The 25,079-nt window shown below is 37.0% G+C and overlaps 1 protein-coding gene across 14 annotated transcripts in view; it reads left to right on the top strand.

Annotated features, from left to right (window-relative positions):
• The window catches only part of EPB41L5 (erythrocyte membrane protein band 4.1 like 5), a 114,813-nt gene that overhangs the window by 42,574 nt on the left and 47,160 nt on the right, over positions 1–25,079 (top strand). For 5 of the 14 annotated variants that reach the window (XM_081143398.1, XM_081143406.1, XM_081143407.1 and 2 more), the window contains exons 14-16: positions 1,529–1,556; positions 8,621–8,660; positions 9,021–9,187. In XM_081143398.1, coding sequence (XP_080999524.1) covers positions 1,529–1,556; positions 8,621–8,660; positions 9,021–9,187 — 235 coding nt within the window. Of the gene's footprint in view, positions 1–1,528; positions 1,557–8,620; positions 8,661–9,020; positions 9,188–12,598; positions 13,968–25,079 lie in introns of those variants that run through there. The other 9 variants (XM_081143409.1, XM_081143403.1, XM_081143410.1 and 6 more) reach the window with 7 other exon arrangements.

Consider the following 25,079-nt stretch of genomic DNA (forward strand, 5'->3'; position numbering starts at 1 on the left):
AGCCCTGTTTCAAAGGACTGTTGTTTTTTTCCCTAATGCTCACCCTGGGATATTTTTCCATTGCTTTTCAGAGAGAGTGGAAGAGAGAGAGAAACATTACTGAGAGAGAGACACATGTCGATTGGTTGCCTCCCACACGCACCCCAACTGGGACCAGGGGTCGAGCCCACAACTCAGGTACGTGCCCTTGACCAGAATCGAACCTGAGACCCTTCAGTTCATGGTCGACGCTCTACCCACTGGGCCACACTGCTAGGGCAGAGCTGTTCATTCTTGACGGTTCACCATTTTGCTGCACTCGCTCAAAAGGGTCAAGTCTGACTCCTAGGTTTGTTGGGTCAGCTGAAGTACTCTTATTTGTTGAATTTGGTGCAGGCACAGTTGGTTAATAAAATTACAAAGGGAAAAGCGCACATGTGATTGCTGAGGTTAAACTTTATGTTAATCCCAACTTAAACACCATGCTGAGTTTGTGTTCAGTTTTTGTTCATATTAACTATTTTAGTTATTCTGCAGAGCAACATTTTCCCTTCCCTTTTTGACTTTTAGATCTCACTCATAATAATCTTTAAAATCCCCTTAGGAACTTTTAAAAGCATTGATAAATGATGAATAATTTTTAAGTAAAAATTACTTAATGTGGTATTATAATATTATTAAGGATTCTGTGAAATAACAGTTTTTAAATTTAATCATCAGTGTATATACATAGACATTTGCAAATTCATAAATGTTACTTCCTGTAAGTTACTTTAATTATATAATAAAAAGCATGGTTTACTTTGACAAATCAACTAAAACTCATGTTTGGTTTCAAATCTAAGTTTGTATTAAAGTACAGATTGAGCCCTGGCTGGTGTGGCTCAGTTGGTTGAGTGTTGCCCTGTGCACCAAGAGGTGACCAGTTTGATTCCCCATCGGCACATACCCAGGTTGCAGGCTCGATCCCCAGTGGGAGATGTGCAAGGGGCAGCTGATCAATGTTTCTCTCTCAAATCGATAAAAACATACTTAAAAAATAAAATAAAATACAGATTGAATTTTACTTATGTTCAGTATCAGGGGCATCACCAATTGTCCAGAAACAACCACCATGACTTAATGTTTGGCAGTGTCAGTTTTTTAAAAATTGACTTATATTCTTAATGTTTGGAATGGCTATACATTAATATATAGTTATTAATGAAGGCATTTCAACTTGTGATGGTGTAAAACTCTAAGTTACCTTTTATTTTGAACTGACAACACTCCATTGTCACTCAGCTCACTCTAGGAGGCTTGCTGATGGTATTGTTTTAAAAGAAGAGATGTATGCTTATTTTATTACTTTATTTTTAAAAATGGAAGTAATTGTCATGTTGACTTTAATGATGTGAACCCTAGACCACTTTTATGAAATGAAGGTTTTTAAATCTATGGTTGGAAACATGGCTTACAGAGCAATTAGTCTAGTTTTACTTTTATGAGTAGTGTTGCAGTTTATCGTGTAAGAGGAAACTCATGGGACTTTTTTTTTTTTTCCTGTCAGCAGCTACAGCAAAACCTGAAGAACTCAGGTGGGTAATATCTTGCAACTAAGGAATTGACATAGAATTTTTAAGAATTTATGTAGTTGCTGTCATTAACTGAACAAGTTATTTGTTGACGACCTGTCAGTGTTGTCTCTAAGCATTTGGGAACAAACACACACACAATGCCAGATAAAATTGACACAAAAAATAAATCAGTTCAAAGAAATGAAGAGTGGGATGGGTATGGATATGCTGTCTTTGAGAATGACATATGTTTGTTATTGGCTTGTGACTGAGGATTTAAAGATGAATAAATTGTGGTCCTTGCAATAGACTCAAAGAAGAAAGGTTGATTTGCAGATAATCATTTTATTCGTGGACTAAATTCCACTTTGTCAGGGTGTATAATTCTTTATATTACATGTTGCTGAATCTGATCCACTCATATTTTGTTGTGGGTGTGTGTGTCTCTATATTCATCCAAGATACTGGTCTGTGGTTTTCTTGTAATGTCTTCATCTGGTTTTGGTATCAGGGTAATACTGGCTTCACAGAATGAGTTGGGAAATGTTTCCTCCTCTCTTCTTTTAGGGAAGAGTTTGTAAAGAGTTGGTATTCTTTAAAATGAGGTAGAATCACCATTAAAGCCACCTTGCCTGGACTTTCTCTTTGTGTGAAGTTTTAAGATTTCTAATTCAATCTCTTGTTATTGGTCTGTTCAGATTTCATTTTGAGGCAGTTTGGAAGTTTTTCTAGAATTTGTCCATTTCATTTAAGTTAAGTAATTTGTGGCATACAGTTGTTCATATTATTCCTTTTTCCTTTTTATTACTATAAGGGTGGTAGTGTTAACCCCCTTCATTCATTTTTTTAAATCGTCACCTGAGGATATGTTTTTATTGATTCTTAGAGAGAAGAAGGAGGGGGAGGGAGAGAGAAATATCGTTGTGAGAGGGAAACATCAATTGCTTGCCTCCCATACACGCCCCAACTGGGGATTGAATCCATAACCTAGGAGTGTGCTCTGATTGGGAGTTGAACCCGAAACCTTTTGGTGTGCGGGACGATGTTCCAACCATCGGAGCCACCCAGCCAGGGTGCTCTTACTCATTTTTAATTTTAGTAATTTGAGTTTCTCTTTTTTTAAATTCATTAGCATTTGTAAAGTTTGCCAATTTTGTTGGCCTTTTCGAAGAACAGCTTTTGGTTTCATCAATTTGTCTCATAAATTTTCACTCTGATACATTATTTCATTTCCTCTGCTTGCTTTAGGTTTAATTGGCTCCTCTTTTTCTGATATCTTTAAGGCAGAAGATTAGATTTTTGATAGGGAATATTATCCTTTTTTGTTGTTGTTAATCCTCACCCAAGGATATTTTTCCATTGATTTTTAGAAAGAGTGGAAGAGAGAGAGGGTGGGGGGAAAATGTCGACACGAGAGAAACACAGTGATTGGTTACTTCCCAAAGGAGCCCCAACCAGGGCCTGCATCCTAGATACATGCCCTTGACCAGGAATCGAACCTGCAAACTTCCAGTGTGTGGGCTGATGCTCAGACCACTGACGCAACCAGCCAGGGCAAGATCTTTATTCTTTTTTTTAATTTTTATAATTTTTATTTTTGTTTAAAGTATTACAGATGTCCCTTTTTCTCCCCAGTGACCCATTCCCCCCCGTTCCTTCCCCCTCCCCAGTCACTCTCCCCACCATTGACCATGTCCTTGGGTTGTGCATATATGCATATAAATTCTTTGGTTACTCTCTCCCCCTCCACCCCCTCTCCCCCTTCCCTCTGACATTTCGTCAATCTCAACTGTGCTTCCATGTCATTGAATCTATTCTGCTCGTTAGTTTATTAAGTTCTTTAGATTCCACGTATAAGCGAGATCATGTGATATTTTTCTTTCGCTGCCTGCCTTATTTCACTTAGCATAATATTCTCCAGGACCATCCATACTGTCCCAAAGGGCATGAGATTCTTCTTCTTTACAGCTACATAGTATTCCATGGTGTAAATGTCCCACAGCTTTTTATTCCACTCATCTACTGATGGGCACTTGGGCTGTTTCCAGATCTTAGCTATTGTAAACTGTGCTGCTATGAACATCGGGGTGCATATATCCTTTCTGATGAATGCTTCAGGATTCTTAGGATACATTCCTAGGAGTGGGATCACTGGGTCAAATCGGCAGCTCCATTTTTAATTTTTTGAGGAACCTCCATACTGTTTTCCATAGTGGCTGCACCAGTCTGCATTCCCACCAGCAGTGTACTAGGGTTCCCCTTTCTCCACACCCTCGCCATATTCTTTTTTTAATATAACATTTATAGCTGTAAATTTTCCTACAGGCACTGCTTTAATCACATTCCATAAGTTTTTGTATGTTATAGTTTCATTTTTATTTGTCCCAAATTATTTTCTAATTTCGGTTGTGATTTCTTCTTTGATACATTGGTTATTTGAGAGGTGTTACTTGATTTCTACATATTTGTGAATATCTTAATTTTTTTTTTTTTGGTAATTTTATTCCATTCTGGTTAGAGAATATGATTTATATATATGATTTTGATCCCTTTAAATTTATTGGGACTTGTTTTATGGCCTAGCATATGATTTTTTTTAGAAAATGGTCCATCTGAACTTGAGAAGAATATAGATTTTGCTGTTGTTGAGTATATAATGTTCTCTGATGTCTGTTAGGTCTAGTGGGTTTATACTGTTGATCAAGATTTCTACTTCATTGTTGATCTTTTGCCTAGTTCTATTCAGTATTAAGACTAGGGTATTGAAGTATTTATTATTGTTTTCAATTCTCTATTCCTCTCTCCAGTTCTTTCAGTTTTTGCTTCATGTATTTTGGGGCTTTTTGTTAGGTGCATATATATTTATAATTGTTTGATTCTTTTATGATGATAAAATGCCCCTCTTTTTCTTGAGTAACTTTTTTGTTTTAAAGTCTATTTTGTCTGATATAAGTATTCCCAGTCCAGTTCTCTTCTGGTTGCTTTCTATGATATATTGTTTTCATCAAATTTGGGAAGTTTTCAGTCATTATTTCTTCAAATTATTATTTTGCTCTTTCCTCCTGAGTCTCCCATTATACATATGTTGCTACACTTGACGGTGTTCTACAGGTCTTCAAGTCTTTGTTCATTTTCCTTCATTCTTTTTCTTTCTGTAGCTCAGACTAGATAATCTTACTTGACCTATATTCAAGTTACTTATTCTTCCACCTGCTCAAATCTGTTGTTGTTTTCCTAGTGAATTTTCTTTTTAGTTATTGTGCATTTCAACTCCAGAATTCGTTTGGTTCTTTTTCTAATTTTTCCTTTTAATGATATTCTCTTATTTGTGGAGACATTGTTCTCATACTTTCCTTTATTTTTTTAGTTCTTGAACGTATTTGAAATAACTGATTTAAAGTCTGCATTGCTGGGAGAGAGTTCATTTTCTTGGCTGCACCAACCTGGAGTAGAGCCTCCACAACACTGAACTTGGGAGAATAGGGAAGGGGAGCAAATTGTGGCTCAAATGCCAGACTTGGCTCTTGAGAAATGGAAGATTTTCGTGAATAAATGTTTCTCCACTTGATGTATGCCTTTTGATGATTAAAAAAAAAAAAATAACTGTCACCAGCTAAATCTTTGTTTTCCTGGGGAGAGGGTCCTCAGACCACCATTCCGGAAGTCCTACATCTGATGAAGCAATAAATTTTAATAGTATATATTACATTGTATAGTTTCATAACAATGCTTCTCAACCTTGGTATGTATCAAAGTTTCTTGGAATGCCTGTTACGTATCAGATTTTGGACATTAAAATTTCTTCCTTTTTAAAATTTGTCTATACTGAGTATGTTCAGACTCACCTTGAGATGTCCTATTTAAGTTTTGTTTTGTTTTTTTACCTAGAAAGCCATTAAAGCCAGGCTATGATTAGTGGTTCACCACAAAAGCATCTGCTTTTTGAAAGGTACCCCTGAAGTTTCTTTAGCTGTTGGTTATTTTATTTTTCTTGGAGTTATATATAACCTCTGTTGTTGAGATAATGGTGGAGAAATGTTAGAGGTGTTCTGTATTTTTTTAACTGTTTTGTTTGTTTGATGGATCATGTCTTGCTTTCCTGAAAGGGACACTAGGACAGGATATTAGATCTTAACACAATCTGGTGAAGTTAGCAGAAATATAAACAAAGTATTTAAGCAGTGATATGTAGCTGAAAAATTAAGACTTTTATTATGTAAGAATTTGTCATCCTTTAAAAAACGTTTGAAATACACATTTCTGACTGAAAAGTAAGTGACTATATAGTCTCTTTCCTAAAGTTAAAATTAATTTAACGTTAATTAATTTTTTTTCTCTTCTTGAGTAATGCTTTGGCTTTGGAAAATACATTAGAAATGGGATATTTAAGTGATGATACTTTATTATTTTTTTATTAGAATAAACTTTTAGAAATAAAATGAAATTGGATGAGAGGGACGAAAACCCAGCTCTCCTCACTGAAGGTTATTGAGCATTACTCATAATGGTGCTTGAGAGCCTGAGCTGGGATTGGCATGAATGCCCTTTCAGTCTTGCCCTTTCGTTCTGTTTGCATGAACAGTTTTGCTCCATTGAACCATGGAAAACAGTACTGTTTGAAAAAGCACAACTATTTGATCTGAAAAGCTTCTTGACCTTGTACTGTGCCAGTTTGAATAACAAGTTTTTAAATTGGCTGATGTCAGTCATTTTCCTTGTACTATTTTGTCTCCTCCTAACTATTTTCTTGTGAGTCTTGACTGATAATATAAAGTATCTTAAGAAGAGGTGACATTTCAAAGGATAGTTCACATTTTTGTACAGGCTAAGCAGATAGAATTTTGCAGACGGAAAAGACAGGAAAAGAAGAAATGGAGGAAATGATGAGTAGAAGTGGAATAAAAGCAAAAGAGGTCAGTTATTGCAGGTAACCCCTTAAAAGGGGAAGTGTCCCTTCCTACTTTCATATTAGTGGAGGTGAAAGAATATGTGTAATTATGAGGAAATAGTACTTTGTACATTTCAGATTGTTTGAAAACAAGGAGCTCTGATCCAGTTAACATCATTTAAGTACTTTTTTTCTCATGTCATTATTCGTCTTTTATCCATCACTTTCTGGGGTCATTCCCAGTGTAAGGAGAAGCTCCAGTAACCTAGGGGATCATAGAGTAGTGAGTCTAATTTCTATACCAAGAAGGTTGAATCAGATTTCATTAATATTTGGGATTATGAGTTACTTAAACCAGCATGTAATGTACTCTGAGAAGAGCAACATTATTAGTAAAAAGAACTCGTGTTTGACAGGTATATTTTTTACATTTGCCTTGGCAATAAATCTACACTAAACTATATATATATACAAATATATATATATATATACATACATATATTTGTGTATATACACACAGACACACACATACATACATATTTTGGGGGGGTCATTTTTATTTATCATTGTTCTTTGTACTTTGTTAGGAATATTAATTAATATTAGCAGTCTCATGCAAACGAGGAACCTAAGGTTCTGTGAGCAGAGCCAGTGCCACAGCTTGGATTTGAACCCAGGCAATGGTAGTGCAAGTTCTGGTGACTTGTAATAGAGATGTAGTTAATTTAAAAATAGCATGAAATAGCCCTGGCTGAGTGGCTCAGCTGGTCAAAGCATTGTTCCATACACCAGAAGGTTGCGGGTTCAGTTCCAGGTCAGGGCATATGCCTAGGTTGTGGGTTCAATCCCCGGTCAGGATGCATACGGGAGCAACCAATGGATGCTTTTTTCTCTCTCTCCCTCCCCTTTCCTCTCTCTAAAATTAATAAAAACGTATCCTCAGGTGATGATTTTTAAAAAAATAACATAAAATGGTTTCCCTCACTGCCCAGCCTTTTAGCAAAACTTCATCATTTGTGAGTCCTTTTTTAATTGGTTGTCTTTCATCATCATACAGTTTTTGTTTTGCTCTTACTCTTCTAAGAAAGTCTCCTGGATATTGCATTCAGAGTTTGTTTGTTTTTGAGAAGCTTTGCCTATTTCCTTTTATTAGAATGATGTCTTGGTTGGGTATAATATTCTTTAGTATTGCTATGGAAAAATCTGTGCCCACTTGATACTAACAATAATTGACTTTTAACTCTCCTTGGAGTACCTGAAATATTCTTTACTTGTCCTTGGAGGTCAATAATTTAACAATAAGGGGCTGAATGTATTTAATTCTATATCTCATTTTTCTGGAACACAGTGCTCTCATTAAATCTTTACATTAGTTTCTCACTTTCAAGAAACTGTTAAAATAACTTAGAATAAATTTTTTAGTTGAATTCTTTATTTCCGAATACTAATTATGCTTATGTTAGAAGATCTGAAGTCAGTATACTCTTTTCCGCTCATTTTATTGTGGTATTATTTCCTCTTTGAGTTCTTATTTCATTGAATATTTATTGGTGTTCTTTTTTTTTTTTTAGCCATCCTGAGGTTTTTTTAATATTTATTTTGTTGTACTACAGATTCCAGGTTTTTTTAAGTGCTTTGTGAGAGGCAGGGAAGAAAATGAGTGACATTAAAAATTTAAAAACACAGTCATTTGGAGGGGAAGGAATACAGAGAAGTTTCTAACTTTAAGTTTATACTAAGGCCTTTTGAGTTATAAAATGCTGAGCTGTTGCTGACACTGGAAAATCTTGAGAGGGTAGGAATATACAAAAAAAGTGACAGACAGTAAGTTTATATAGGTGTTTGTGGAATGCCTTGAGTTTAAGGCATCATTTGTGCTGCTATCATTATCTTGTCATCTTTGACAAATATTGTCCAATGAATAAACAAGATTGGTAGTACATCTAAAACACATCTAGTACATCTAAAGCACAATTAAAATATATGGAAATAGAAAATAAGCAGACTATGGAAGAGCCAGGTGTGTGTCTATAAAAGCAAATGTTCTCTGCGCGTTTTACGTTCTTAGTTTTAAGCAACAGTAATTTTTTTATTTGAAAGAAAATTAATGTTTTTAAAAATAAAGCTACTTTCATTGTCATCTGGCAATATGAAGCTGTATATATGGTTTTTAATAGATTTTTTTCCCCCCTTACAGTGTTCGCACTGTTTCAACTCAGAGTAATGGCTCCCAACAGGTAAGACTTCTTAATATTAAGCTTCTAAAGCACTAGAACACTGTAGATAATTATGACAAAAACTAGTAGTATTAATTAAATTTTCATAGTGATGTAACTGGGAGAGTTTTGTGCGTTTTCCATAAAGTGGCTCAGTCATGTGAAACCCTGTGTTATTTTATTCTGTAAGATGTAGTGACTATGCAGGCACTCTATAAAACTTTCTGTTCTTGTAAATCCTGTAAAATGAATAAAACATTAATATTCAGTTAGATTATTATCTATCTTTAAGGTGATATATAGCATTCAAGCATTTGTTTACATTATATTTGTTAACTATGTAGATAGTATTCCATTTTAATGTTCTTTTTATTGGTGAAGAGATTTTTTTATCTAGGCAAAACAGATGATTTTTATAACTTGCGTCCAAAGGCTTGGGGTGTGAGATCTACTCTGCTTGTGACGCCACCCATTCCCTCTGGTCCCATGCTGGTGGAGATAGAGAATCTTCCAAGGAGTCCTGGAACAGACCAGCATGACAGGAAATGGTTCGTTAACTCCTTAAACCAAGATAAAATATTGCTTGCTTAATGGTATTCTAAATTCCCAGCAATAATTGTAGAGTACTTTAAATATGATTGAAAGCAAATTATTCATATTTGTAAGCTGAAAAGAGGCATATTATTAAGCAGCTATTGGGGTGGAGAAAATAAGAGAGATGGTTGCAGAAGCTCTGGAGTGCAGGTGTCTGATTGAAGAACATCAGACAGCTCTCCTTATTTTGGTTAGCGTGACCTGGGAGTGTGGCAGGGGCAGTTCTCTGTTAAAAAAGATTTCACTGATAGTCAATAGAACCTTTTCCCAGGTCCATAAGGAAAATATGTTTGTTACATGTTTTTCCATACAACATGGTGCTACATCTTTGGATGTGTTTTCTTCATTAAAGACTGAAGATAAAGCCAAAAGGGAAACATCATTATAGTCCAATAAATCAAATAATGCAATACTCCTGATGACAGGGAAGAGATTGCTTTTGTGTAGATTTCCAGAGTGGTGGGTTTTTTTTAGATTGATAGTAAGTATACAAATATGGATACTTTGTGGCTTACTGGGGTTAATCAGTGGGGTTCATTTTCCCAATTAATTGTGTGTGGCTTGGGGGCACTTCTTGGGAATTATGTGATTGGTCATGTCAATTGCATCATCTGTTCAAGTTTTGTGTCTATTTATGAAATGAACTTTGATAATTCATAGGATTTTTCTTTTTTTCTTGCTCTTAGTTTGTTTACTACCTGAAATCTATTGAGTTTCTGTGGTGATCTCAAGGTTTTGGTCAGCTTTCTGTGCAACCAGTTCTTCCTTCATGGTGGTGGGTCAACAGTGGTTGGTGATCATTTTCAGTCTTTCCTATGTAATTGTGTTTCATTGTTATTGGCTTAACTAACTGCAAGGTGCTTTGCTCTGAATGGTTGGGCATATTTTTACTTCAGTTCCAAATAACTTGATTAGTTTCTGAAATTGAGGGGATCTGCCTTGTTTTTTTGTTTTCTCCTTGAGAGTGTGATGGGGATTGTGTGCATGTGCATGTTGGCACAGCACACTTAAAGTATGAATAGTGAAGCTTCTGAATGCCAAATTTTAGTCTTTATTTTTTTAAGCCATTAAAAAGAGTTTCTTCAATTTCTTACCAAAAACACAGCTCCAATAAGCAGCTATGTTTTATCTCCTTGATGTTACCACCAAGTCCTCTTGGCAAGGAAATGTGGTACTTCTGGGACTTCAACTATACAAGAACTTTTTTTTTTTTTTTAATATATCTTTATTGATTTCAGAGAGAGGAAGGTAAAGGGAGAGAGTTGAAACATCAGTGATGAGAGAGTTGTCATTGATTGGCTGCCTCCTACACGCCCTACCAGGGATCAAGCCTGCAACCCGGGCCTGTGCCTGGACTGGGAATTGAACTGCGATCTCCTGGATCCTAGGTCAATGCTCGGCTGCTGAGCCATGCCTGTCCGGGCACAAGAACTTTCTTAATACATGCTTTCCTTTTATATTAATATGGAACGAGAGTCTGATTTGTTTGCATCCTGTATTATGACACTAAATCTTTATTGAGGTTTTCAACTTTTATGGGTATATATTTAAATCTGTTTAATTTGATTTGTTAGGCACTGCTTATTTCCTTTGGTGCAACCTTTATAAAGAGAGAAAATTGAATCTGAGCATATTGACTTAGAAGAAAAATGAAAAATTTGGAGCTGTGTGTCCTTCCTTTATGTAATTGTGCTGAGACCTCCCTTGCTGAAATGGAGTAAAGTGGTGATGTTTAACACTTATTGAGCCTCAGTGTATGTCAACAGTGGCATGGAACTGAACACAGAACTTACATGTCTTAGAGTTAATGGATTCCCCAGCCTCAATTTAAAATGCTTTCTGCATTTCGTTCTTTGTTTCTGCATGCTTTGATTCTTACTAATACCTTTAAGTGAATAGAAAAGTCCTCCTTTAGAAAGAGATACATTAACAAAATTTGGAAATGCTCCCTAGGTTTGAACAGTTGGGCAAAATAATGGACTATTCTGTTTCTGGCAGATAACTTTTAACTAATTTAATCTAAACCTACTCCCTGTTCAAGCTCTTTAGCTTTTTCTCTCTAGTGTCTTCTAAATGACACCATTATTGCAGTGAATGATTTGGTATATCAGTAACTTAGAATTATACAGTAAGTATCACCTTTTGAGAAACAAGTTATTTAAAATCTTTAAACCATTTATAAAAACAACAAAATTGAATAATATTTGGAAAACCTTACATATACAGGGGAGAACATAAACCTAATTTAATGTCCTAAATTTTCAGAGACCCTATATTGAGGGTCATGAATTTTATAGGTTAGATCTGATGAACAAATTGTATTTCAGTTGAAGGAAAGATGGTTTTATTGTAAAAAAAACTTTCAAGTTCTGAGAAAATCTTTTAGCCATTTTTTTTCAGTTTTCCTAAGGAAAAATGGTGAATATTCATGTTTTGGTTGAGTTAGAAAAATACTGTATTTCATTATTCTTAGATATCTTTCATAATTGGAGTGATTTTTTTTCCCTTTGTAGTTATCCTAAATATATGCTGCCATTTTTACTGTCATAAAACCTTGATTTTCTGAACCTTGGCATATGTTTTCTTTCTACTGGAGGACTCTGATAATGTCTAACCGGGAACTGCTTGTATGCATGTTTTACTCATAGATTTGTAGGCCTGTTCTATAGTGCTGTGTGTAAAAGGCATCTAATATGCTTATTAAACTATTTCTAGGAGGGGTCTTACAATCTCATTACATTATCTGTACCTGTTGAATTTCATTCTGCGCTCCTGTGAACTTTGATTATAGAAGGAGTAATGGTTCTCTATTGTTAATTGGGGAGCATGGGTGTAAAATTACATGGCCTCTGGGCATAGATTAAAAAAAAAAAAAAAGCTCTTTCTGAATTTTGTTTCCTGGATTTCAGCTTTGTGAAATCACTTAATTTGGGGAATAATTTCCACAATTGCCCTTTTTTATATGTGTCTTTGTCCTTATGTAGAATTGTCCTATTAATTGTCCCATTAAGTTGATTATAAATATTTTTTCTTCTCATTAGAACCTCAAACAGCATTTCTGCCTTGATTTTGGTAGCAACATCAAGGACAGATGCAGCATTTCTTGCTCTCTTTGAAATTTCCTCTTTATTTAATTTACTTAACAGACTGATTACTGATACATATTTTCATATTGACATTTTCCATTATGTGTAACTTTGTGGGATTTCCTCACCTTTGTTATTCTTGAATGTGCTTGCATGGAGATGTCGGTAACTGCTGTACAGTGGTGCATGCCAGTCATTCTGCTTTATTACCTCTTACACATCAGTTTTCTCCTATTCTGTTGACTAACTGTGCTCCCCTCCCACTCCCCAACCATCCAGGCTCTCTGCTGCCAGTGACTGCTGTCAATGTGGTGGAAACCAGTGGAACACAAGGGCCTTGTCCCCGCCCCAGCCTGTACATAGAAACTACACTGAGTTTGTCCATGAGCACAATGTGAAGAGTGCAGGAGTCCATCATGATGTTCATTTTCCTGGCCATGCAGCCGTGACTGATATATGAGTGTTAAGCCTCTTAGACATTGGGACTCTCTGTCCTGCAGGATGATGGTGTCTGTTCTCTAGTGTTTATAGAGGATTGGTCACATTAGGAGAATTTGGGAGAAGTTATTTTATATTGAGTCACTAGTCATGTGGTGGTGTTTGTAATGGAATTCTGTGAAAGGGGAAAGGATCTGAAGAAGTTAATGCCATCAGTGATAATGACAAATGTTTTTGTGTTGAAAGGGTATGTATATCACTGTAATTTGGGGAAGGTGTTTCATGATTTTAACATGTTAACATATTACTCATAAGATGTCCAGGATGTTTGTGTTTATGAACATGCTACCCATTTCTACTCCACCCCATGCCATCCAAATAGATTAAGGTTAAAAGAATTGGACACATTAAAAACACACAGAAGGAAGCTTGTCCTGGCACAATATATCAGTCTTTAGTGATATTTTTTCTAAAGTGACTGTGACCCATGTCTTAATTTCAGTTAAGTGCCCAAGATTTTATACTTTTAATTAATATAATGTTTTTATTAAAAACATTTATTTTCAAATAAATACAAGTATTTTAATTTACCAAAAGTTCTAGAAATCACAATAATGTGACGCGTGTAGAGAGATAAATCTGAATGGTTACTTTTGCATGATTAGTTAACCAGTGGTTAACTGAATGGTTCCATTACTACTGAATGGTTGTACAAAATGAAAAATGTATTTACTTTTGTCTTTTCAGTTCTCTCTTTTATCTCATGCATCTGAGAGGTTTCCCAGGTTTGCAACAGCTTCATAATCTGGCCCTCTGCAACCTTTAAAATAAAATCCTGAAGCCAAAATTATATCACTTTTAAGTGGATTGGATATATTACTATTTTTGGCCCTTATGAACTTCAAAATGTAATTATTCAAGCTCTTTGGTATAATTCATAGAGGCATATTAGCAGAAAAAAGTACATTTCTAATGTAATGGAAACTGATGTAAGGGAAACATTTTTGGTTTTTTACAGTTTTTAAAAAATTTAACAAAATTTTCAAACTTTTAAACTATGTATATAGTAATTTGAAGATATATTATAATTTGAGAATTTATAATGCCTCAAGACAATAAAGCTTCATTATAAACAGTTTACCATCCTGCTCACCTCAGAGGTCAGTCTTACTCCTCTCTGCTAGATAAAAATAAAGGTGTCAGAGGCTTTATTAGTGGACTGTTAGTTGCAAATATATCTTATTAATAGAAGACATAAGTTAGCAGAACTAAATAATATTTAGGTAATGAAAGTTTTAGGCAGGTTTCAATCTGTGAGTTTATCATGATTATATATATCGCTTGGATGCTCAAAGTATTCTTTTTTAAAAAAATATGTCTTTATTGATTTCAGAGAGAGGAAGGGAGATGGAGAGAGAGATAGAAACATCAATGATGGGAGAGTCATTGATCAGCTGCCTCCTGCCAGGGGTCAAGCCCGTAACCCAGGCATGTGCCCTGACTAGGAATTGAACCTTGATCTCCTGGATCATAGGTAGATGCTCAACCGCTGAGCCATGCTGGCTGGGCTGTTCTTTTTTAAAAAAAAATGTTTTTATTGATTTCAGAGAGAGGAAGGGAGAGGGAGAGAGAGATAGAAACATCCATGATGAGAGAGAATCATTGATCAGTTGCCTCCTGCGTTGCCCCCTGCTGGGGATCGAGCCCACATTTTGGGCATGTGCTCTGACCAGAGTCAAATGGTGACCTCCTGCTTATTAGGTCAACACTCAACCACTGAGCCACCCTGGCCGGGCAAAGTATTCTTTAGAGCATCCTGTAAATATGAATAGACATATGTCTTAAATAGCCCAGCTCCCTGCTGCATAGTCCTGTTGTCATTGGGTGTACTTAAAAATAGCCAGTAATGTATGTCCCTCCTATTTTAGACTTTACATAGCTCAGATTATAATTGTCAAGTATTGATGATGGTAATTTCTTCCTTAAAAGAAAGGAATCTGAATCATAACATTTTAAGCACAGAAACCTTGGTTTATACCATTCAAGAAAAGACTTCATGGGTATGAATATGATTAAGAACCTACCATTTCTATAATAGAAACCAAAGAGATATGATAACAAAGATTTTCTGGTCTTTTAGAAAGTCCCAAGGCTTGACTTCTCTCACGTTAAAATTAATCTTGAAATCTGAAGGTCAGCCTTGTAGGATTCTTAGCAGAATCCTAACTTTGGGAAATATAAGAGGATTGTGATTGAAGAGTAAGATCTTCAGTTTAAATTAAAAGTGGTCACTTCTATACTTACAATTTGAGTTAATATTGTTATATTTAAGTGATTGAAAAAATCACATCATTTTTTTCTTTCTTTGAAAACCATATTATATAATAATTCATTTGTAAATTCCTGATAATAGAAACTGGGTTGGAGGGATGTTGGGGAGAGAAGGCAGCAAAGGGGAGTGGGAGGAAGTAAAGGGCTAAGACAGGGCAGTAGGAGAATCGAGTTTATGTTACGGAAGTTCCCATATGCTCCAGGACTTCATAGCAAATACTGTAAATTCTTTTTTGCTACTGATAGTTTCAAGATGGATATTTGTGTTTCTAGAGCTATGAAGAATTACAGATAGCTCAACCTAGATTAAATATTCATAAAACTATTTATACTCTGCATTTCATCGTGCTTCAGAGGTCAGTGAGTCGTGCATCCTAGATTAGGGAACTGATATTGCCAGAAGCGCCTCACTAGGTCATTATCCGTTTGATCAGAGGGAGCCATCGCTGCAGAATTTCAGGATCATGTGATTCAACTTCCGGGCCTTAGCTAATTTTATCTAATATAATTAATTTTCACGTCTTAAATTAGGTTGGTTATGTTTCAGCCTAATGGTTATAGAGAGGAAAACTTATAGAAACACAGCAAAACTAGTGACTTTCACACATGAAAATAAGCTTTTCAAAAAAGATTATTTTTTTTGCTAGTAAAAACACTTCAAAAGAGTTTATTTCTGATTATAATCTAACCTTTCTGACCTTGATAAGGTAATCATAGATATATTTTTAAATTAATTTACAGAGAAGAACAGACTGTTTGCCCTACTATGTATATAATATGTCTATATTTTAGAAAGCAGCTATTATACAAACATTCTTTTTTTAATTGAATTTATTGGGGTGACATTAGTTGATAAAATTATACAGGTTTCAGGTATACAATTCTATACTACATCATCTGTATATTGTACTGTGTTGACCACCCCAAGTCAAGTCTCTTTCTGTCACCATTTATTCCCCCTTTACCCTCTTCTACCTCCCCACCCCCTTCTCCTTCCCTCTGACAGTCACCACACTGTTGTCTGTGTCCATGAGTCTTTCTTTTTTTTCTCTTTGCTTAATCTCTTCCCCTCTCCCCCAGCCCCCAACCCCCTTCCCTCTGTTAAACATTATAATATTGTAATATCAGTTTAATGCAAATCATCTTTTCGGAGGGGGGCTTTTTAATTTTTTAAAATACTGACCCAGAAAAGTGTTATACACTTGAGTGAATCTTTTTTTTAAAAAGGTGTCTTTATTGTTGAGGGAGAGAGAGAGAGAGAAACATCAATGATGAGTCATTGATCGGCTGCCTCCTGCACACTCCCTCCTGGGGATCGAGCCCGCAACCTGGGCATGTGCCCTGACCGGGAATTGAACTTCGATCTCCAGGATCCTAGGTCGACGCTCAAATGTCCATGATGTAACAGGTACCATGTAAATATGTCAAGATATAAAACTGAAGTGTCTCCTGAGTGGAGGATGGGGAGGCAGCTTGTTTCATAGGATAAAACAATGAGCTGAGCCTTAATTATGGTAGTTTCTCTTATTTACTAGACTTTTGCATATTTACTTGGCTGGGACTCTAACAGTTTTTTTGATTATCAGCATTGGTTTGTCACTTTTATGTGTCCTTATGTCATGCATTTCATCTTTCCATATTGCCAAAACAGGAAAATAGATGAAGGGAGTAAGAAGTGGAGGAGTATGGTGTCCTTGGGTTTCAGGAAGAAGAATGTTGTGGAGATGATTGGCTTCACAGGCATAAGAAGACGAATCCTCAACTTTCATTTCTTTCACTTTCATTTTCACTCACGGATATAAACTGAAAAAGTTGGAGATGATTGATTGCCCACTTTAGTGCAACATTCTTTGATGGTGAAGCAGTGATCCTTTGAACCATGGCACTTTAACTGTTTTGGTTGGGACATACCGTTTATTTCTAAACATACTTCATTGTTTTGAAGGGCCATTATTTTTTTGTCTTAGGCTTTGAATAGTGGCTTTGAAAATAATATCAAGTTCATTAATTTATTTTCTATCCTTTGTATGTGGGGCTTTGCAGTATATATGTATTTGCAAAAATAAAAGCATCTTGCACCAGTAACACTTAATCTCTTTACCACCACAAACTTCCTATATTTTAATACAAATTATATCACAATTTAATATAAATTATTCTTCTCTTTTGGAATTTTTGTGAATGCTTTCATATGAGATGCTTTTGCATAAGAGGTAGAATTTGAAGATACTTCTGAGGTGGGGAAACCTCTGTCTCAGTCCCTCTTTCTGTGTGTGTCTGACTGCCTCTGTCTCATGTATGAAATGTGATTTGTCATATCCTTTCTAGATAATCTGGATCATGTGAATTTAGGTATAGTATTCTTCCTCAGCTCCCTGTTTTGAAGGACATAAAAATTTCTCATCCTCTGTTTACATAAATTAACTTTTACTTTAGTCACATGAAATCATTGTGAGAATTTTGTCTTGCTCAGTTGACATTAACCTTGGTGGTACAGACAGACACTAGGACATGAAGCATGTCACTTTCAATAGAAAGTGTGTTATGTAACTGATTTTTTTCCTTCAATTTTTTTTTATTTAATATATCTTTATTGATTTCAAAGAGAGGAAGAAAGGGTAGGGGAGAGAGATAGAAACATGAATGATGAGAGAGTCATTGATTGGCTGCCTGCTGCACGCCCCCGACTGGGGATCGAGCCTGCAACCCAGGCATGCGCCCTGACTTGGACTCGAACTGTGATCTCCTGGATCCTAGGCCAACGCTCAACCACTGAGCCACACCCGGCCAGTCTCCTTCAGTTCTTGACCCCTGCTTATGTGTAATACATTTCGGCTGCTTTGAGCTATTTGGGCTGGTGGGAAGGATCGTAATCCTAGCCTTCTTACAGAATTAGTGAAATTTTCGAAAGAAACTGGCAAAAGGGAAAAAAAACTGTGGCTCTCTTAGTGGTACATTTTTATTTTTATACCGAAGCAGGAAAACAAGTGTTCCTGTTTTTCCTGAAGGAATTGTTCTCACAAATTTTTTGTTAGATATTACCTAAGCCTCTGTGTTCCTAACAACAAGCTGTGGCCTTAATTTTAGGTGATGGTGCTTGAGTGAGCTTTTTACATTTTGTTCCTGAAAACTGGCCAACACTTTGTTTATACTGGCATGGAGAGGAGATGTCTGACTCGGAGAACAGCTTTCTCCAGGGAGTGTGACTGAAGACTCCCCTAATGGTGTAATAAACCCATACTTCCTCCTCTTAAAAACAGGTTCAGCAGCTGCAGATCTTATTTTTTGTTGTGGAAGAAATTCTTATTTGTTTTATTTTTAACTGATTTAATAAAGAAATCCTAACCAATAAATGGTTAGGATTTGTAAGAAGTTGCAGGTTTCTTAATAAAGTTGTGGTTTACTGACTGACACTATTGTTAATATTAAGTGAATAATATTTTAAATTATTAGGGGTGGAGTAAAAAAAATAATGAAAGATAAGAGATGATAATTGGGAGATAATTGCTGGCCTGATTTGCCTTGCAGAGCTAGTCAGAGAAGTTATGGAAAACATCCCAGGATTTAAATTACCATGCGAATATATACCATTATACAAAAGAATTTCTTATAATAAAGCTATGTTTGTAGCCCAGCCATTAGCTTTAGGGATTATTTAATTATAAACTCTCCAGGAGTTTGAAGATAAGGCCTATGTTTAACAATTTACATTAATTCTTTCTAGGGGACACCATCAACAAAACCTTTGAAAGTCTTTATAAAGAGCTGGGAAACATGAGTACTCAAGAGTATCCAGGTTATCCCTTATTGAAACTTCACAGATTTGTGGGAGCATTAGCAGTTAAAGGCATTTAAGTACATTGGAAAAGCATTAAATATCAGTCTGGGGAATTTGGATTTGGTAAGGAGTCCTGGATCTATCTGTGCAAGTTTTTAGAGAAAAGATTTTGGGCATCTTGTACTGATACTCTTTTTTGATTCATCTCATTATTTGTTGAATGCCTACCAGAGTACCTCCTTGTCCTTCACTTCCTTACACATAATCACTTGTAATTACTTTTTTTTAGGTACCCTCAAACTTCTTGACCGTTCCGCTGTTGTACACATCTGGTTAAGTCCACCTTTGTACTGTGTGTGTAGTGTAGATCTGAATGTGAAATGTAACATTGTTGAATTGTGTCATTTTAAATTTAGGCCTCTGAGCTCAAGCAGGGCTTCAGTGCTGCCTGAAATCCTGTCACATTTCCTTAATCTATTCACTCTTCTGCTATGTTGGCAGCTATTTCTCATATTTCAAACCTCCACCACCTCCTCACTTCTTACTCTTTACTCCTCACTCTCAGCTAATGACCTTGCTTCCAATATTGAGGAAATAAGCAACCAGAAGAGATCTTCTGTACACACCCACCATCTTCTTAATTAACTTATTTCCATTTGGTCACACATGCTCTGTTTTTGCTTCTGCTGCTCTGGGTGAACTGTCCATGCTCCTGTTAAAGGCCCACCTCTCTACCTGTATACTAGATCCTGACTCTTAGCTGCTCAAGAACGTCATTCAGCAGTTCTGCCTTCTTGGTCTATAGCATGTTTTCCCCTCTCCTAGAATAGTCTCATCAGCACAGAAACAGCCTATGACATCCCACATCATTGAAAACAAAAACAAAACCCTTCCCTGAGTCCACCTCCTCTTTTGGCCGTTGCCCCATTTCTGTGTTCTCCTGATAGCAAAACTCCTTGTAATGAGAGAATTGTCTATACTTAACGGCCTTCTCTCTCTCTCCTCATTCTGTTTTGAAGCCATTCTAATCAGACTTTGTTTCTGTTAACTAAGCTAATAAATATGATTGTGCATGCTGTGCACAGTCAAGAGTGTCCCATTCAAGACAGTGATCACATTTATGGCAGCTGTTTCCAGCAGATGGCACTAATTTCATGGTCTCAGAATCAGTATATGACAATTTTGCAAGAGATGGAAGTAAAGTGTCTTCAGGAGGGGCGTTGCTTAAATCCATACAGAGGCTCTGCATGGTCCAGTGGTGTTATGCTCTCACGCCACCAAAATAGCCTTTGTTAGTTCACAAAAGGCCTCCACATTTCTAATCGCACAGTCTTCAGTGAAGTTAACTGGCATGCAGAACAGTTGCTCACTTCCTTTGTCATGAAATGCTTCTTTCACTTAGCGGAGGGGCACTATTCTCTTAGTGGCTAACCTCACTGGCCATCATTTTTAGTCCCCTTTGTAGTTTTTCCTGTGTGTCTAACCCCCTGTACTTCGTCTGAGGACCTTTTCTGTAATAACTTTTCTTGGTAATCTCATCTAGGGTTATGATCGTGTATACACTGGCAGTTTCCCATGTTATGTCATCAGCCTGGACCTTTTTGTTTCAAAACTTACATATCCAACTGCCTATATGATGTTTAATCATAGGAATCTGTAAGGTGTTAGGCCGGGGAAGGAAGTAAGGCACAATGGGTGTGTACTTGTCCAGAGCTGCATTCCTAGTACATGGTAAGGCCGAGTTCCAAGCTCAGCTTGTCCCGCAGCCCAGACTGACCCGCTGCACTGGTTCGTGCGGGTAATGGGTGGTGGGGCCTGGGTTGTGCAGAATGGGTAGGAATGTGATAGCTCTGCTTCAGAATGATAACTTGAGGCCATGTGAAGTGTGAACGTTAATTGGTGGAAGACTGGATAATTAAAATGCGCTGCATCTATGTTATGTAATTGTTAATGAGGAAAATCCTACGTGTCATGTTCCTGGAGTACGTCAGTGACACTGTTGAGTTACAAACTCGAGAAGTGTCTGAAGTATGCTCCCATTTTTGTAAAAGCCATCAAACCATGTATATATTTGTAAGTGTACAGCAAATGGACCTTGATAAACAATTTTCAGAGGGGGGTGCTGACATTGCTTTTCTTAGCTAGCATGCCCTACTGTAAATAAGTAAAAACAAAGTGTCCCAAAATGTAGTGAGAAGCAGGACAGACTGCTTCAGTTTATACAGAGAAGTGTCAGTGAGAAGGAAGGAGATGGGTGGATGAGAGAATGACCTTACATACTGCCTTGTACATTCTTTTTCAAATCCTCACCTGAGGATTTTTCTTCCATTGCTTTACAGAGAGCGGGGGGAGGGGGGGAACACATCGATGTGAGAGAGAGGCATCAATTGGTTGCCTCCCCTACACACCTGACTAGGACCGGGGATTGAGCCTGCAACTGAGGTACGTGCCCTTGGCCGGAATTGAACCCGGGACCCTTCAGTCCATGGGCCAACGCTCTAACCACTGAGCCAAACCCTAGGGCTGCCTTGTACATTCGTGAGTATGGATGTGCACTGGACATCGCCTAAAACCTCTGATTGAAAAATAACGTCTATGCTTTAGTATTTCACAAAGGTGTACAGCCAGCACCACTACGATTCCAGAGCTTTCATCCCCTAAAGAAATACCTTAGCCGTCAGCAGTTCCTGTCTGTCCTCCCTTTCTCCCAGCCCTGGCAAACGCTAATCTACTTTGGTCTCTATGGACTCGCTCATTTTGGAAATTTCCTACAAAGAGAATCATACAATATATGACCTTTTGTGTGCTACTTCTTTTAGCATAGTGTTTTAAGGCTCATCGGTTTTGTAGCATGGATCGATATTTGATTCCTTTTAATGGCTTAATATATTCCCACACATGATACACAGCATTTTATTTGTTCATCGGATGAGGGACATTTGGGCTTCTTTTTTGCTGTTGTGAATGATGCCACTAAGAACATTCATGTAAGTAAGTGCTCACTTAACATGGTAGACAGGTTCTTGGGAACTGTGACTTTTAAGCAAAACAGCGTATAATGAAACCAGTTTTATCATAGACTAGATATAAATAAGAGTTAAGTTTCTATGGCATATTTCTGGTCACAGGACTATCAGCAAACTTCTAACTACCCAGACACTTCCAGTATTGAACATCGCCCTGTATGTGAGCTGTACATATGTTCCAGGAAGATAAACAAAAACAAGATCATTGTTTTCCAACACTCCAGCTGAGGGCTGCGGGTGGCTGGAGCCCGTCCCCGCAGCTCAGGTTGGGGCACACCCTGGACAGGACGCCCTCCCACTGCAGGGCGCGCGCGCACCGGGACGCGGAGACGCGCGCGCTCACCCAGTGCCAGGTCACCCAACTGCGCATCTTTGGGGTGTGGGAGGAAACCCACGCAGAGCATGGAGACCGTGCAAACTGCAGACAGGCCCTGGTCGGGAGTGGATTTTTCCCATCAGTGTTAATGAGATGACGTTGAGTGAAGCAATGTTATTTGAGGAACTGCTGTACAGTTTTGTTTTTATGAACGTGTGTTTTCAATTCTTTTGGGTATATACATAGAATTGCTGGGTCATATGCTAACTCTTTTTAACATCTTGAACTAGCAGATTGTTTTCCAAAGTGTCTGCGCCATTGTCTGTCTCCACCAGCAGTTTTATCTGTCTTTTTCATGATAGCCGTCCTAATTGTGATGTAGTTTTGAGTTGCATTGTTGGGGTTAATGATGTTGGATATTTTTTATATGCTCATTGGCCACTTGGACATGTTCTTTGGAGAAATGTTTATTCTCATTCTTTGCCCATTTAAAAAATTGGATGCAATAATCTTTATTTCTTTATATGTGGCATTTGAAATTCTGTCTCCTTTTTTTGTTTATGTGTGCTTTTTTTTATAATACATTGTCCCTACCTATGTCATTTAGATTGTATAGAATGACAGCAAAGCACAGTGACAGTTCAATAACTCTTCAGTTTGTGTGCAGCCTTGTACCAGGATGATTAGTTGTTTCTGTTTCGGAGAGTGAGGGTAAAAGGTAAACATTATTTAAGTGTTTGTTAGGTAGGATGCTCAGGGAGAACTATGTACTTGCTTTTACCAAATCTGACTTTTTAAAATTCTCTTTCACCTATTGCTTATTTGTAGATTGTAATCTCATATCTGTTGACAAGTTTCAATGGGCAGTTAAACAGATATTTCTGGATGAAGGGGCAGTAAGAATGTGCCACTTAAATTACATACATATTTCCCTAGGGAAGGGAAGAGTGGGTGCAGTACTTCTACTTAGTTATTGAGCACTGTGTGCCAGCCAGGTTCATTGGTGTTTCGTTTTCTACACTGAACAAATTACCAAAAAATGCAGAGATAAATCCTAAAGTGGTTTTGCAGACAAGCTTCAGTCAGGAGAGGCATTGTATCTGATGTTACCTGTGAAAATTCCAGTAACAGCAGCACACAGGAATGTGGCATAAGCAGGCAAGGGTGCGAGTGAGCCAGGGAAGAGTGTCCACACTAGAGTCTTTGTTACTTGAACGTTTCAACTGGTTTGAATGGAAGACAGGAAATAAATGAATCCTGTTATTTTTTTCTTCTGGCTTTGTTTTGAGATAGAGGTTGGAAGGGAAAACCTTGCTGATACCCTCCACAATAGATACACTCCTTTTAATACCACTCCCCTTGCTTACACTTTCTGTACTCGTGTCCACCCCGCACCCCCCCCCGTTTTGTTTAGTTTGAAAAGGAATACATAGATTGAGAGTCAGAGGGAGTGAATGAAATAAGTTGTTTTCATGTGTCTCCTGAGGATAGTGTTTTTACACTAAAATAGTTGCCTTTTCCCCCCTCCCACAATACGTAGCATTTAAAGTTGTACCGTTTTGAATAGCTTCTAAATGAACATTTTGAGATTAAGATTTTATCATGCTTAAATGATAGACTTCATATTGGATACATATCAAAATTAGTAACTCAGTAATTCCATAATGAGTAAAGTGCTTACTGTGTACAGGCACTGTCCTACATTCTGGAAATAAAAGTGAGCAAAATACAGGTTTCTGCTCTCATGGCACATACAGTCTAGTGGAGACAAATATGCAAACAGATCAGGATTCCGTGGTTTCAAATAGTAATAGATGCTGTGGATGAGATATGAATGGCATATGTACCAGCCATACAAAAGAGGAGTATTTCAGGCAGAAATAACTGCTAATACAGAGGCTGTTGAGTTGATTTTGAGGTGTAGAAAGAAAACTAGTGTTGATGGACCTAATTAGGAAAATGTTGGTCTGATAAGGGCTCTGTGGGCACTAGGCGGGGGCGCAGTCATATAGGGCCTTGTATGCTAGGGAGAAGAATTTAAATTTTATTACAAATGCAGTAAGCCTGTAGTGGATTTTAAGTAAGGGAGGGACGTGTCCTCAAGCAATCCTTTAAAAGATATCTTTGTTGTGTGGGAAAGACAAAACAAGAGGGAGTTGTTTTTTTCCTGACCCTCTGAGAGTAATTCACAGAGATAGTGAGCCATTTACATCCAAATTCTTCAGCAGGTATTTTTGAAGAAAAATAACATCATCATACATATTCACAAAGCAGTGACCACATGCATTCAGGGAATCAAACATTGTTACCTGTTCTATGCTGTCCGCGTTCACATTTCCTGGTGTCCTCACCCTGTCTTTTATAGCAACTTTTGTGATCGAGTTCAGGATTGTGCATTAGTGTTTCATTGTTTAAGTGTCTTCATCTGCTGCAGCTCCCAGCCTCTCTTTATGTTTCATAACATTTGCATTCTTACATATTACAAGTTCACTGTTTCATAGAATGAATTTAATTGATTGTTTCCTCATGATTCAATTCAGGTTATGCATTTTGGGCAACAAAAACCTGATATGTCTGTATCCATCTGTACGGACGTGATGTATCTATGGTGCTTCACCTCAGAGGGCACTTGGTGTCACCTTGTCTGTTACTGGTAGTGCTGACTTGACTTGGTGAAGCTCATGTCTATTATATTTTTCCTTTATGTAAGTTAGCTTTTTGTAATTAAAAATTTATTAAATACTTGTGTAAATATCCTTTCTCCCAACAAACTTTCACCTAATGATAAAAATTAGTGTGATTATTGCACAGTGATGATTTGCTAACTATCATTCTACACTGATTAGTTGGTATTCTGCAAAAAGAACTTTT

The sequence above is a fragment of the Miniopterus schreibersii genome (assembly GCF_964146895.1).
Source record: "Miniopterus schreibersii genome assembly, chromosome: 7".
Classification (NCBI taxonomy): Eukaryota; Metazoa; Chordata; class Mammalia; order Chiroptera; family Miniopteridae; genus Miniopterus; species Miniopterus schreibersii.